The sequence below is a fragment of the Procambarus clarkii genome, chromosome 1 (assembly GCF_040958095.1).
Source record: "Procambarus clarkii isolate CNS0578487 chromosome 1, FALCON_Pclarkii_2.0, whole genome shotgun sequence".
Classification (NCBI taxonomy): domain Eukaryota; kingdom Metazoa; phylum Arthropoda; class Malacostraca; order Decapoda; family Cambaridae; genus Procambarus; species Procambarus clarkii.
In genome coordinates this window covers 29,268,777-29,284,637 of record NC_091150.1, presented here as the reverse complement: position 1 = coordinate 29,284,637, position 15,861 = coordinate 29,268,777, and the positions used below count along the sequence as shown (strand labels likewise).

General features: G+C 42.3%; 1 protein-coding gene across 4 annotated transcripts in view; it reads right to left on the bottom strand.

The window, feature by feature from the left end:
* The window catches only part of PlexA (plexin A), a 418,994-nt gene that overhangs the window by 20,176 nt on the left and 382,957 nt on the right, over positions 1–15,861 (bottom strand). For 2 of the 4 annotated variants that reach the window (XM_069324085.1, XM_069323905.1), the window contains exons 11-22: positions 12,442–12,605; positions 11,207–11,391; positions 10,806–10,980; positions 7,346–7,465; positions 6,894–7,142; positions 6,553–6,747; positions 6,186–6,432; positions 3,240–3,504; positions 2,897–3,034; positions 2,496–2,709; positions 2,149–2,353; positions 1,631–1,920 (exon numbers count right to left, since the gene is read on the bottom strand). In XM_069324085.1, the coding sequence (XP_069180186.1) occupies positions 1,631–1,920; positions 2,149–2,353; positions 2,496–2,709; positions 2,897–3,034; positions 3,240–3,504; positions 6,186–6,432; positions 6,553–6,747; positions 6,894–7,142; positions 7,346–7,465; positions 10,806–10,980; positions 11,207–11,391; positions 12,442–12,605 (2,447 nt within the window). The remainder of the gene's footprint in view (positions 1–1,630; positions 1,921–2,148; positions 2,354–2,495; positions 2,710–2,896; positions 3,035–3,239; positions 3,505–6,185; positions 6,433–6,552; positions 6,748–6,893; positions 7,143–7,345; positions 7,466–10,805; positions 10,981–11,206; positions 11,392–12,441; positions 12,606–15,861) is intronic. The other 2 variants (XM_069324026.1, XM_069323965.1) reach the window with 1 other exon arrangement.

Below are 15,861 nucleotides of genomic sequence, written 5' to 3'. Positions count from 1 at the left end.
GCCACAACGAGTGGAGGGTGTGGAGGACCTGCCACAACTAGTGGAGGGTGTGGAGGACCTGCCATAACGAGTGGAGGGTGTGGAGGACCTGCCACAACTAGTGGAGGGTGTGGAGGACCTGCCACAACTAGTGGAGGGTGTGGAGGACCTGCCATAACGAGTGGAGGGTGTGGAGGACCTGCCACAACTAGTGGAGGGTGTGGAGGACCTGCCACAACTAGTGGAGGGTGTGGAGGACCTGCCATAACTAGTGGAGGGTGTGGAGGACCTGCCACAACTAGTGGAGGGTGTGGAGGACCTGCCATAACGAGTGAAGGGAGTGGAGGACCTGCCACAACGAGTGGAGGGAGTGGAGGACCTGCCACAACTAGTGGAGGGTGTGGAGGACCTGCCATAACGAGTGAAGGGAGTGGAGGACCTGCCACACCGCGTGGAGGGAGTGAAGGACCTGCCACAACGAGTGGAGGGAGTGAAGGACCTGCCACAACGAGTGAAGGGTGTGGAGGACCTGCCACAACGAGTGAAGGGTGTGGAGGACCTGCCATAACGAGTGAAGGGAGTGGAAGACCTGCCACAACGAGTGGAGGGAGTGGAGGACCTGCCACACCGAGTGGAGGGAGTGAAGGACCTGCCACAACGAGTGAAGGGAGTGGAAGACCTGCCACAACGAGTGGAGGACCTGCCGCAACGAATGGAGGGAGTGGAGGACCTGCCACAACGAGTGGAGGGAGTGGAGGACCTCCCACAATGAGTGGAGGGAGTGGAGGACCTGCCATAATGAGTGGAGGGAGTGGAGGACCTGCCACAACGAGTGGAGGGAGTGGAAGACCTGCCACAACGAGTGGAGGGAATTAATCTAGTGTCAATTGTCAGGAATTAATAGAATTATATGTACGGCAATCTGATTGCAGAATGATTTGATCCAGTCGATAACATTAGGACGTCTGTGGAAGCGAGGATTGTTTATAGACAAAAAATTGTCCTTTGCTTGTTTTTCCTCAAGCAAGTGTCTTATTATTCCAAATAATCCTTGTGGTGCATTTCTAGGAATGTCATATTCAACAGTTTTAATACTGATGCTCTAATTTTGCCAATTTACACACTCCACAATTTTTAACTTAATTTCCTAAAATGGACAAATTCAATAAGCAGTGTAATGAATGACTAATTCCCTCTTCAAGGTAACTCAACAAAATAAAGAAATGATATGCTGGATAATTGTTAACTTTACTCTGAGAGGTGTAACGTTCTTAGTGTGTGTACAATGGGGCCAAGGGAAAATTGATAATGATGAGAATGTGGGCGAAAGTAAGTAAATGGGTGCATGTTTCGTTCACATTTGTTGATGGTAGTTGGAAAAGATGGAATATATGTAAGTTGTACTGTAACTTCCTCTCAAGCAGTTCAAGACTGAACCCATCTGATTTTAATGTCTTCCTGTTAGTATAATACATAATTATTCAAGCTCAAATTCTAACAACCACCACATCCACACATTACATACCATAAAACGTATTAAGAACAATTGTTAAGCATTATCAAAAGGAGCAAGCATGATCATACAAAAGAAAATAACACTCAAAACAGAACAAAAATATTTGGCTCTAACCTGCCTTGTGGTGAAACAGACCTTTGCTCCTACCTTAACCCCCGCTTCATTATCGTGGTTAAGGGGCGATGTGGCTCGCGAGAGGGGCGGACTGGCAGAGGTGTATTTGTTCATATTTAATGTTTCATACTTGTGATGTGATTTATCTGACTTATCAGAAAGAATTGACATGTAATTATATATTGAAGATTGTTTAGGTATAAGGGTTAATTGGGCCATATCTGGAACATTGTAGTGAGCTAGAGTGTTCAGCTTCTTCCAGCCTCCCTCAGGCCGAGTTGTGGTGTCTTCATCGTACAGGATGAGGCGGCCTGAAACATTTTCTTGTTACTTTATAATATAGGTTTAATACCTTTGTGTTCAATTTTGCACAAGGAAGTTAATGAGTAATAGTAAAATAAAGCCTATATTCAAAATTATTCATATAGTTTTATGCAAGTATTTCCTCAAATTATTGAGGACATATTACCATATTAATTAACATATTTCCAGAAGTATTATGCAGCTGAATTCATGCATAATTAATATTGATTAATTACCTGAGGTGCCTGTGCGCCACTCAAGGTCTAGATCTTCCCTTCTAGGTCGCTGAGAGTATGGGTAAGACCGATATATGGCATCAAGGGATTTTTCTTTAACCTGAGAGATTGTGTCACAATCCAGGACCTTAACTGGGGTCTCCCCACTCTCCATAGGTCCGTCGACCGCACCCACATACAAGTTGCACATGGATACATATACAGTCTGCAAGTGCAATTATATATGGTAAGGTAACAACATTCAGTCAAAAAATATGACAAGAAAATTCTTTACTACAACTACAATAATGACAAATATAACAAATTAAAATGTGCAATCTAAACAAATACAAAAATTTTTTACTCACCATTTCCTTAAAATCAATACTCTGGCGAATAAGTTTTTCTTCTGATAAGGAATATCTGGCTTCTGAGGTGACGGCATCCACAGGACCTTTGTCCACTTGCTGCTTGATGGCACGGAACAACATGTAGAGTGGTTCTCCTGCACATTCTTTCAAGAACTTGTATAGCAGGAACGTGAACCACGACGATAACATTTTCTCGGCTACACTCTCCGTTCTGAGGAAATAAATCATTTTAAAACACATTCTCTATTTTTATGGGAAATAAAAGATTTTAAAACACATACTGTACTCAATATTTATATGGGGAAGTAAAACATCATTATGTTGATATTTAATCCAAAATTTAAACATACAAAAAGAAAACTTGTATAAAATTATTGTACTGTAGTTACTTTACCTACCTTCTAAAGAGAAGTTTAGGGTGTATCTTTCCTTCAATACATTTTTCTATAAGTTCAGCCAAAAGTGTCTTCAGAATATCTGAACAATATTCCATTTTACCTTGTAATGCCACCATAATAAGAGCAGCAACATTAACTCTATGGGGAAAACAATATTTTTTTTAAAATGTATACATGATTTTTTTTTTTAGCATACAAGGAGTTTATGATATTCATAAATAAGTATGATGTATCTCTATTACTAGAGAAGATGGAAAATGTAGCTTTTGTAGCTTTATTTTTTGCAAGATAAAATCAAAATTACAGAAGTCTGAAATTTCTTCAGATACTTAAGGCAACCCACCTGTCTCTCATGGAGAAATATCTATTCGATTCTAGTGTGCGAATGAACAGTAATAAGAAAGTTTTGTTCATAATTAGTTGGCCAAAGAGCTTGAGGCCCTTTTCCTTGCGCACCAGATCTGGCCGGTCCATCTGCAGCACGGTGGTCTCCTCCAGGTTGGGGAAGAGGATCTTCATGGCGTATGTGCGGTACTCCAGGAATGGTATGCCACCCCCAATCAGATCACTTGTTAAGTCTGTCATTTCCGTCTGGAGCTCCGCAAATGCTAAAAATTTACAATTATGCAAGTTACATACTAAAACAATTCAGTTATGGAATCACTATAGACAAAGTTAATCAAACAATCAACTATCTTATATCTATATTTAGAAGGGAAGGGCACTACCAGGAGAAAGCACCAATCCATTACAATACATTATTCTATATGAAGATACAGTCTTCAATTATCTTCTTCTATATTAGGAAGCTAATTTCTTGGATGTAATGGTAAATGTACACAACTCCACATTTTGTAAAGCCTCCATAAATGACTAAACAGATGAAGTCACAACAATGTGACTGAAATAAATAAATCAGCGTTGAATGTAATGAAACGCCATTTTCTGGGTGAGACATGGAGGCTCTCTGGAGCTATCCAGGCTGATGTGTATCTATTAGCTTTCTGGCATCAAACTGAATGGAGTTCTTGCCTACTGGGGACCACGAGCCAGAACCTAGCCCCCTCAGAGAGGCACCAGGAGCAATGGCCAATAGAAACCCCCCATGTGATTGGGAGTATTTTATGTCTGCAATCGATTGGGTCTGGCACCCAGAAAAATAGGTGCCTCAAAACAAACCCCTATTCTAGAGAAAATATTGCTACCGAAAGCTGAATGAGTGGATAGAACTCCCCAAACGAAAATTAATGAACGAGTATGACATCATATTGCCGTGCCACTGTCTGAGCAACCGTCCCCTCCCTGGGAGGGAACAGTTCTTAGGCTGGATGTCAAAAACATGCAAAAACACCGCCAACTGGAGGAAGGGAGGATGCCAGGGAGCCTGCGGGTCTCAACCAGAAAATGGAGTTTTATTGCGTTCAACGCTGGTTTTCTGGGGGGAGCCCCGTCGGCTCCTTGGAGCGAACTACCCAACGACAAGAGAAACACAGGGACATACCCAAGAGGCAGTCAGTCCTCACTCTTCAATGCGAAGTCAAGACAACTGGCTGCAACCGCCGACCCAATGCAACGCAGGCCCTACCAGGTCCAGGGACCCGGACACAGTAGCGAGTGGCCAGGACCGTCTTCGACCTCCAAAAACCCCATGCCTGAATGTTGACCTAAGACATGTTGCCAAAGACGGCAGCCAAAGCAGCAAACTTAGGTATGTTGTGGGCATGATGATAGACTGCAGGCTGGCTAGATTTAATAACCCTGCAGAGAACTTAGGAGACCCGTGCCCAGGAACAGGGAAGGAGGGAAACAGGATCAACCCAAAGAGCATCCCAGGCCACCAAAGCTGTGGCACGCAAATGACAGTGGAGTGCCACAACCGGACACAACACATGATGCATCCCCAGCCTGACGAACCAAGCATCAACAACCCAAGGACCCCTCTGGAGAGCAGCAGTCTCATTCTTAGCCAGAATAGAAGGAGACGGCTGCAACCAAAGAAACAGCCCATCAGGACCGAAGGAGCAGAAGCCCATGTGCCAGAGGAGAGCATGAAGCTTCCCGACCCGACCCCCAAAGGCCAATGCCAATGGAAAGAGCACCTTAGAAAAACAATCCCAAACTGAAGGGGCCACTACAAACGAAGGAGAAGAGAGAAAAGAGAGCACCAGGTCCAAAGAGTAGAACGGTTCAAGAGGTCCATGAGCAGGCCAGAGGTGGAACGACGCACGAGACAGCGTGTGGAACATGGCAGAAGTAACATCAACACCGAATGCAAACTGAAGCGGCTCCGCCAGCACTGCACGATATGAGGCGACAGTATTCGGAATAAGTTGACGGTCCTGGAATAACCACAAAAGGAAGGACAAGACAACCTTATCAGAGATCGAAGTATACCTACGCAGTGATAGAAAAAACTAGAAGGACTGCCAGAAAACTTCATACTGCTGCCGAGACGAAGCATGCAGGTGGTAGACCAACAACGAAGCCATATGCGACCCATACAAATGATGATAGACTCTAGTCAGAAACTCCAGATGCGAAGACTCAAGGAGAAGAACAAACCAGCCTCGTACCGGGCTGGACCGATCTGCTGAAAGAGGTGGAGCCGCAGGAAGACCATCGGGTTTGGGGCTCCCCCTTTCCCCTCCTGGAGGGTGGGGTGCGCAGACAGTGGTGTGGCAACATGATGACGTCATGCTCGTTTGCTAATTTTTGTTTGGGGAGTTCTGTCCACTCGTTCGGCTTTTGGTAGCAATGTTTTCACCAGAATAGGGGTTTGTTTTAGGGCGCCTATCTTTCTGGGTGCCTGACCCGGTCGATGGCAGACATAGAATGCTTCCAACCACATGGGGTTTCTATTGACCAAAAATTGACCTTGTGCCTCTCTGAGGGGGGCCAGATTCTGGCTCGTAGTCCGTGGTAGTCAAAAACTCCATGAACTTTGACTGATGCCAGAAAGCTAACAGATACATATCAGCCTGAATAACTTCGGGAAGCCGACAGGGCTACCCCCCAGAAAACACTAAGCATTATTAAACTCTAATAAACATTAGGTTATTGAAAAAGTAGATCAACTGAAAATCATCACTTTCCCTTTAATGAAGTGTGGGTTTAGTGTTTATTTACTATAAGGATATTACAGTAATTTGGTTTAATTTTTTTGTTGCACGGCAATCAGATGGCATTAGTCAAAGTATGAAACTGGGCAAGTCAGAAATAACCTTAACCCTTCTGATAATGTAAGAAATGTCAAATTATTTCATGAAGAAAATCATTCTAAAGCACATACCTTCTTTGCATTCAGCTGCAACTCTAAGTTCAAGAACATCCATCTGCTCCTGCATACTCTTAAGGACCCGGGAGTTCTGGTTACTTTTCTGCCGGTAAACTATGAGACAGACAACCAGAATGAAAATTAAGACCACTGCACCAACAGACAGCCCAATGATCAGCTGCTTGGACAACGTCCCAACATCCGTGGTGCCGGCATACTTCAAGTACCCTATTTCGTATCGGAGATTACTACCAACAATAACCTGAAAAAAAAGAAAACTTTTAGAATTAACAATGATACCTCACAGAAATGAATAGCTTTATTACTGTGTATGAAAATTTCTTATGGAAAAGCTCAGAGAAAAAAAATGAATTGCACTTACCACAACTTGTGGGAAGTTATCCTTATTTAGTGGTTCAGGTTGTTCTTTTGGGGGTCGACATGTTAGTTGTGATCGTGAAAGTGAAGTCACATTGCAAGATTCAGAACCAATGAGAACCTCTACATCTATCTCCTGGGATGCTCGATCCAGATTCTTACCATTGATTGTAAGGTAATCTGACTTGTACTGTTTAACCTGAAATTATAAAATGATTACATAAAAAAAATAAAAACTATAATGCTGATTTCAGATTAGAATTCATTTGCACGTATATAAATTGAAAATTCTTATACACATCTGTGATAAATATTTTATTAATTCACACAGTTTTAGACACTAACATGATCAGTATCTTCAAATTCGAAGTAAACAGGATCAGGATAAACAAGAAAAGGTGAAAATGTTGGTTTCTTTGAATCTTTTGAGTTTTTTGATTCTTCTTTGTTCAGGAATCTAACAGATTTAACATTATCCATTATGAAGCCATAGTTCAGCTTCTTCCCATTTTCATGGTCTATCTGTTCGCCTCCTCCAAGCGATATAGCGGGAGACTTGCATTCCATCCTTGTTGAGTTTTTGACTTCGCACGACTGTAAATGTTAACAGGATAGAGGGAAAATTATAATTTGGAACACAAGTCACTCTTACACATTTAGTATTTGATCATTTAGAATTTAGGCAGAATGTCACAGTAATATTTGTTTAACCAATTATAATTTTAAATCACTGCAAATACGTATACATATGTACAAAACAATATCTGTAGTTCGAAAAGTGTAATTTTTGTACTTACACTGTTGAATTGTTTATTGCCGTCCTCAACATACATTTGGGGTTCTCTAATAACATCAAAATTTGTGCCATCTACTGTGATAATGATTCCTCCAGAGAGAATGCCGCGGGGACCATTGCGCTGAAAAAATAAAAAACAATACAATGCCCACACACGTTCAAAAAAAGTTTAGCACGTATAAATATCTTAAAAAGTGATGATATAAAAATTAAATACATTATTTCAGCAAATACATTGCTGACTACATTGTAGTCAGCAATGTATTTGCTGATAATCCAACAACCCTGGATGTTATATTTTCGGATTTTAAGAGTAGATTGTGAATCCAGTATTACTTACCCAATATAATTTCATAGGTAAATACATACTGTATATATTTCTATATGATAAAACCATTAATGTACAGTAGACCTCCATGTAGCATGAACTCAAAAGTGAATTTGAGTTCACATGGCACAACCATAATTTTTGACAAAATAATCAGTTTGTGTTTTGGGTTGAGATGCTGAAATAAAGGGAATACAGAGAACATATACGGAATACATAGACACAACAAAGCACCTAAATTATTGGGATCATCTCAAAGCTCTCCAAATGTACTCACTAGAAAGGAGACGAGAGAGATACCAAATAATATACACATGGAAAATACTGGAGGGCCAGGTCCCAAATCTACAAGGTAAAATAACAACGTACTGGAGTGAATGATATGGAAGAAAATGCAGAATAGAACCAGTGAAGAGCAGGGGTGCCATAGGCATAATCAGAGAACACTGTAAAAACATCAGAGGTCCGCGGTTGTTCAACATCCTCCCAACGAACATAAGAAATATTGCGGGAACAACTGTGGACATCTTCAAGAGAAAAATAGATCGTTTTCTCCAAGGATTGCCGGACCAACCGGGCTGTGGTGGTTATGTGGGCCTGCGGGCAGCTCCAAGCAACAGCCTAGTGGATCAAACTCTCAAGTCAAGCCTGGCCTCGGGCTGGGCTTGGGGAGTAAAAGAACTCCCAGAACCCTATCAAGCAGGTATCAAGCAGGTTACCTTGTTTTCATGATGTGGTTCCAAGGATCAATGTAACCACAGCCAAGTCTCTGGCCAAGCCTCCTCTTGGCAATCAGGTCAACAAGATTCTTTTGAAAAGGTCTTGGGTTTTATTTACATTATTTTCTCTTGGCATGCTTAATGAATCTCTACTTTTCAAAGGGGCTATTTTGTACATTTTGTTAAGCTTTCTAGTCTCTTAAGAAATTATTTCCATGTGTTGATTTGAAGCCAGTCCCTCTAATATTTTCCATGTTTATAGGATCTTGGTAGTATACTAGGGCTTGTTCTTGACTCGCAATCAGGAATCTCTGATAGGACAGAAATATTTGGGAATGTTTCCTATTACCTAATGCCTCTGTTAACCTAGCAATACATAGGTACCAAAAAATTAGTCAAGTGTCAGGTCAAGTCAAGTGTCAGTCAAGTCAAGTGCTGGCCAGGGGAGAGTCAGTAGTTTGACTTTAGGAAGTACATAGTCAGACATGCACCTTGATACCAGCCTAACATAGCAGAACATACAAACACAGGCTGCCTGACACACCTCCCCCCCCCCCCAACACAAATAATTAAATCATCATCTCCATCTCTATCTCCCTCTCTCCATATCTCTCCCTCTCTCCCTCTTATATTTTTTATATATATATATATATATATATATATATATATATATATATATATATATATATATATATATATATATATATATATATATATATATATATTATATATATTATATATATATATATATATATATATATATATATATATATATATATATATATATATATATATATATATATATGTCGTACCTAGTAGCCAGAACGCACTTCTCAGCCTACTATGCAAGGCCCGATTTGCCTAATAAGCCAAGTTTTCATGAATTAATTGTTTTTCGACTACCTAACCTACCTAACCTAACCTAACTTTTTCGGCTACCTAACCAAACCTAACCTATAAAGATAGGTTAGGTTAGGTTAGGTAGGGTTGGTTAGGTTCAGTCATATATCTACGTTAATTTTAACTCCAATAAAAAAAAATTGACCTCATACATAATGAAATGGGTAGCTTTATCATTTCATAAGAAAAAAATTAGAGAAACTATATTAACCAGGATCGAACCCAGGATCACAAGTCCAGCGTGCTGTCCGCTCGGCCGACCGGCTCCCTCTTCCGGTTTACCCTAAGGTAAACAAGGAAGACAAAACCCTCAAGCACCCAAAAGGCGGCCGAAAAACCGAGCAGTAATACGGCCTAGCAGAGGGAGGTCCCAAGGAGCTTGTGGAAGGTAGTCCCAAGCCCCAAGGGCAGTACTTACTGGGCATTTAGGGATGAGAACCCTAGGCGGATGCAGCCCGAGTACCGTAGAATAACTCCTGGCTCTCGCACCCCTCGAAGACAGCCACCACACTCTAGGCACAGTGCTGAAAACTCTGAAGCCAAGCACACGACCTCCACCTCTAGCATCAGCCCGAGAACTAAAGGGTGGATAGCCGGCGTGTGGGGTCTGGGACTCCTCCTTCCCCCTCCCGCGGAGTGGGGGGGAGTTGCGCAGACAGCGGCGTGAGGATGTGTGACGTCACGATCCTTTGCTTGTTTCGTTTAGGGGAGTTCTTTCCATTTGTTTGGCTTTTGGCAGGATTATTTTCACCAGAATAGGGGTTTGTTTTGGGATGCTTACCTTTCTGGGTGCCAGACCCGGTCAATGGCAGACATAGAATGCTTCCAACCACACGGGGGTTTCTATAGGCCATTGATCCCCTTGCCTCTTTTGAGGGGGCCAGGTTCTGGCTCGTGGTCCCCGGTAGGCCCATTGAACTCCATACACATGATTGATGCCAAAGTCTGACATTAGCAGTCTCCGTGGTGAAGTGGTAAGACACTCGCCTAGCGTTCCGCGAGCGCTATGTCATGGGTTCGTATCCTGGCCGGGGAGGATTTACTGGGCGCAAATCCTTAACTGTAGCCTCTGTTTAACGCAACAGTAAAATGTGTACTTGGATGAAAAAACGATTCTTCGCGGCAGGGGATCGTATTCCAGGAACCATAGGATTAAGGACTTGCCCGAAACGCTACGCGTACTAGTGGCTGTACAAGAATGTAACAACTCTTGTATATCTCTCAAAAAAAAAAAAAAAAAAAAAAAAAAAAAAGCATATCAGCCTAGTAAGCTCTAGGGAGCCGAAGGGGCTCCCCCCTTCCCCGAAAAAATATAAATAACTTCAGTGATAAGGCGAGTTTTCTTATTATTGACATTACTCTTCAACTTATGCAATCATTCTTTACCCTCGACAGACTGCATTTCTAAAAGTATTCCTTATTATGTTTTTATTTGAAAGTACGAACTGCCATTTTATTCATTACCTTACTTTAGTTCATTTTAAAGTGAGCTTAGGATATAATAATGTACTTACCAATCCTGCTTGGCCTGCTCTTCCAGACTTGACAGATAGGATTGTTGGGTCATTTACATATGTAAAAAATTTGTCTTCTAGTTTTCTACGGCCATTATCAAACACCATTTCAATTTTTCCCTCCTGGTGATCATTTGACTCAGAAGTGATACAGGTTGCCACCGTTGCATTTGTGCTGCAGATGAAAAATTTATATTACAGATTGTTCAAAATTACTTCATTTACATTGCTAATTCATCAAAATTATTATATTCAAGTAGCTTCGTAGTGCAAATTTTGTAAATACCACAATGAAAGATAAAGATAAATGAAATGTATACAATGAAATAATACAGGTACATAATTCTCCCTAAGAAACTGCCTTTTGTGTATTAACAAATAATATTACAAAAAAAATTTACCTTTGAATCTTGCATGGTTTTGCACTAATGAAGGCCTCAATACGACTGCCTGCATTCATGTGTTCACCAATTATGTGCAGAAGAGTTCCACCAGATCTTGGTCCCGAGTCTGGTGTAAGATCCTTTATCTCTGGATTAACAAAACGATATTTTTCCAAAGATTCTCCTCTATATTCCCGTGCCACCTGTAGAGAAACATAATTATCATTCCTCTCTCTCTCTTGTAACCTTCTTCCATCCCCAACACAATAAGGCAAGATAGGCATGTGATATAACTTCCCGAGGTTCAGCAGTTATCCTCAACTAAAGAACAGTAGTTTAGTGGTTTCTTATGGTGCACAAAAATCTAGTGTGTTATATATGACGTGCGTATACAGCAGAGGTGGCCATACTTGCTTACTGTGAGAGCCACAAACGACTAAGCTCTGATGTTTGAGAGCTGCAGGACATGAATAAAAATTTACACTTACGTTTTTATTATTACATTCACATTTTGTTACAAAAATTGTATATGGATTAATAAATGCATATTAAATGCAATAATATTTATTTATGCATGAAGTTTTTAACCCTTAAACTGCGCAACATGTCATATGACATGTTTTTGTACCGCGCAAGATTTGAATGGCCAGCGGGGTAGGGGGGCTCCCATACGCTGCCCAGGGGCTATGGTAAACAGCAGCCATTTTGTAAAAAAATCCAGGTCATGCTACCAACGCATGGGAGGCCCCAGTTACCCAGCAGTGACCATGGCAAGCGCACGGCCAAACGCTTCCCGGGCACGCACCACGCAATCACTTACCCAAGAGCAAATAATTAGTGAATTATTTTCTGATCGTGAGGAAAGTGATTTTGATGACTGACAATGATAAGCACTATACACAACTGACCGATGATAGTAGCACCGACAGTGAAAATGAGACACAGCCTCCTCCCATGGTGAGGCCTACACGCCCACCCGTGCCACCTCGCCCAGTGTCTACTACAATCCACCCATGACCACACAGTTCCTGTGCTTATTTAGAGTATGAGGATATTTTGGGCGACGAGTCAGAGGAAGATGACTCATTTTCTGGTTTTAGTGAAGTGGATTCAGAGCATAGTGTTACCGTGCCTGGGGAGGGGGGGAGGGGGGGAGGGGGGGGAGGAGGGATGGTCATCTAATATCAACATCATCCTGAAGGGAAAACTCGCCATGTAGATGAAAAACTGTTAACGCCTATACCCACACTTACCTTGACAACAATGGGCCCCTCCTTGAAGTCGTTGACTCCTGGACTGTCGACCATGCAGGTAACCTCTGTAGTCTTGATGTAAGAGTTGCGGTATGGCTGACAGGTAATTCCTGCCACTGTAATACCCTCGTAGATATCATCAATGTGTTTTCCCAAATTGATACCTGAAAAGTATCATGCAGGTTAGTCATCTGCAGCCGCTAGAAAATTTGATTAAATTGGAGGCATGAATGTACAGAACATAACACTGTAAATGCAACACGCAAGAAGATGATGGAAAGCATGTCTCCATGTCTGAATGAAATTTCTTGAATCCTGTTATAAGCTGCAAGCAATATCAGTAGAGTAATTTGCATTATCATGTCCAATGTTATCACACTCGGTGTTCAGCACGGTCAATGCTATAATGCTCCAGTGAGATCATGCATGCAATCATTATGCTTAGTGATGTCATGCATACAATGGTCATGCTTAGTGATATCATCCACAATCATGTTCATACTATTATTATTATTGTGCACCTGATATTATGTATACAATTATCATACCCACTGATATTATGTGTATTATTATCATTCACACATATATATATATATACTACTATCATACCCACAGATAGTATGTATAATATTATCATGCCCACCAATATCATGGGTACTATAATCATGTCCATTGATATCTTATATACCATTATCATGCATACAGTATATAATGTAAACCAACAGCATGCCCACTGATATGCATACCATCAACATGCCCAATAATATGCATACCATCAGCATGCCCAATAATATGCATACCATCAGCATGCCCACTGATATGCATACCATCAACATGCCCAATAATATGCATACCATCAGCATGCCCAATAATATGCATACCAACAGCATGCCCACTGATATGCATACCATCAACATGCCCAATAATATGCATACCATCAGCATGCCCACTGATATGCATACCATCTACTTGCCCATTGATATGCATACATCAGCATGCCCACTGATATGCATACCATCAGCATGCCCACTGATATGCATACCATCAGCATGCCCACCGATATGCATACCATCAGCATGCCCACCGATATGCATACCATCAGCATGCCCGCTGATATGCATACCATCAGCATGCCCACTGATATGCATACCATCAGCATGTCCGCTGATATGCATACCACCAGCATGCCCACTAATAACATATATGCTATTATCATGCCCAATTCCTTCAAAAGGTTTAATCACATGCAGGATTTTTAGCATACTCTCTTTTAAAAGTAAAGCTATGAAAACTTCTGTAAAAACAAAGCAGAAATAACCTCCATTAACTTCTAAATATTAAGCTAACATGGAAATTTATCAACAGAGCCATGATATCCATTCCTAGAGCTCTCTAGAATATACTACGGAAGCTTAGTTCCTGAGCCTTGTATACACTAGGAAAACATTTAATTAATTACTGTTAATTCAGTAACTTACAGAAACTGTGATAAAAATATTAACTGGGTAAAAAATGAGGTATCATCATTATCCCATTCACCATATTCATGGGGTGAGGAAATACATTCCATCAGAAAAGACAAAACAGTACAGCAAAAAACCAGCATTGAATGTAATGAAACGCCATTTTCTGGGTGAGTCCCGGAGGCTTCCCGGAGCTATCGAGGCAGAATGGCTATGTATAACTTTCTGGCATCAGTCAAAGAGCTTGGAGTTCTTGCCTACCGGGGACCACGAGCCAGAACCTGGCCCTCTCAGAGAGGCACGAGGAGCAATGGCCTATAGAAATCCCCCTGTGGTTGGGAGCATTCTATGTCTGCCATCGACCAGGACATGCACCCAGAAAGGTTGGCGCCCCAAAACAAACCTCTATTCTGGTGAAAATATTCCTACAGAAAGCCGAACGAGTGGACAGAACTCCCCAAACAAAATGATCAAACTAGCATGACTGTCATCATGTCGCCGCACTGCTGTCTGTGCTCCATCCCCCCTTACTACCCGGGAGGGTTAAGGGGACCCCCAGACCCTCCGCGCCGGCAATCCAACCAGCAGTTCTTAGACTGGATGTCAAAATATGCAAAAAACACCGCCGACTGGAGGGAGGGAGGGATGCCAGGGAGCCTCCGAGACTCGCCCAGAAAATGGCGTTTCATTACATTCAACACTGGTTTTCTAGGGGGGAGCCCCATCGGTTCCCTGGAACTACCTCACCAAAGATAAGGAAAAGAGGGTAGGATCCGGAAGGCGGACACCACGTGCCCTAACACAAAAACAAGATCACAGACGAAACTAAAGGACCATGCTGACGACCCGAGAGACCCGATCCCTAGAACAGGAAGGAGGGAAGGAAGGGAACCCGGGCAAACCAAAACGCGTCCATGGCCCCAGAGGCCAAGACGCGCGGAAAACAGTGAAGAGCCACAACTGAACAACAAATAAAACGCCCCTGGCCTGACTAACCAAGCAGCAACGCGAGGACCCCTCCGGAAAACAGCAGACTGAAAAGGAGACTGCAGCAAATGAACAACCTACCACTAGGACCAAATGAGGCAGAAAACACCCGGGCGCTGGAGGAGAGCCCAAAACTCCCCAATTCGACCCCCAGAGGTCAACACCAAGAGGAGACCTCAAAAGACCTCAAAACAAAACAAAAAAACACCAGAACCGAAGGGATTATAATAAACCGAGGAGAAGAAAGAAAATAAACCACCCAGACCAACGACCAGGTCGGCACCGGAGGTGCAAGAGCATGCCAGAGGTAAAACAATGCCAGAAAACCAGCGCTGAATGTAATGAAACGCCATTTTTCTGGGTGAGTCTCGGAGGTTCCCCAGCATCCCTCCCTCCCTCCCTCCCTCCCTCCCTCCCTCCCTCCCTCCAGTCGGCGTTTTTCGCATATTTTGACATTAAGCCTAAGAACTGCCGGTTGGATTGCCGGTGAGGAGGGTCTAGGGCTCCCCCTTCCCCCTCCTAGGGAGGGGGGTGGTTGCACAGACGGCGGCGCGGCGACATCATGCTAGTTTGATAATTTTATTTGGGGAATTCTGTTCACTTGTTTGGCTTGGTAGCAACAAATAAATTAAAATATATTTGTGGCAACACCTGGGGCTTGAATGGCCCGCGCGACCGTGTCTGGGCGTGTCACGCACGGGCGACCAGCCCCTGATGACATCACAGCGCACCTTGTCCATGTCCCCGCAACCAAATTGGAATTTGGTATTTATTTTCACATAAATTCTCTTCCCTGAATGTGTATCATTTTACGAAGAAACAAGAATTTTTGGGAACACTTTATTTCATGCGCACAAGGGGGAATTTCACAAACTCGGCACAGCACAGTGATTAAATTTATTGCAACATAATTACTTTCTTGGAAGAAAATTAGCCACTAGGAAACATTAGAATAAAAATACAATTTTAC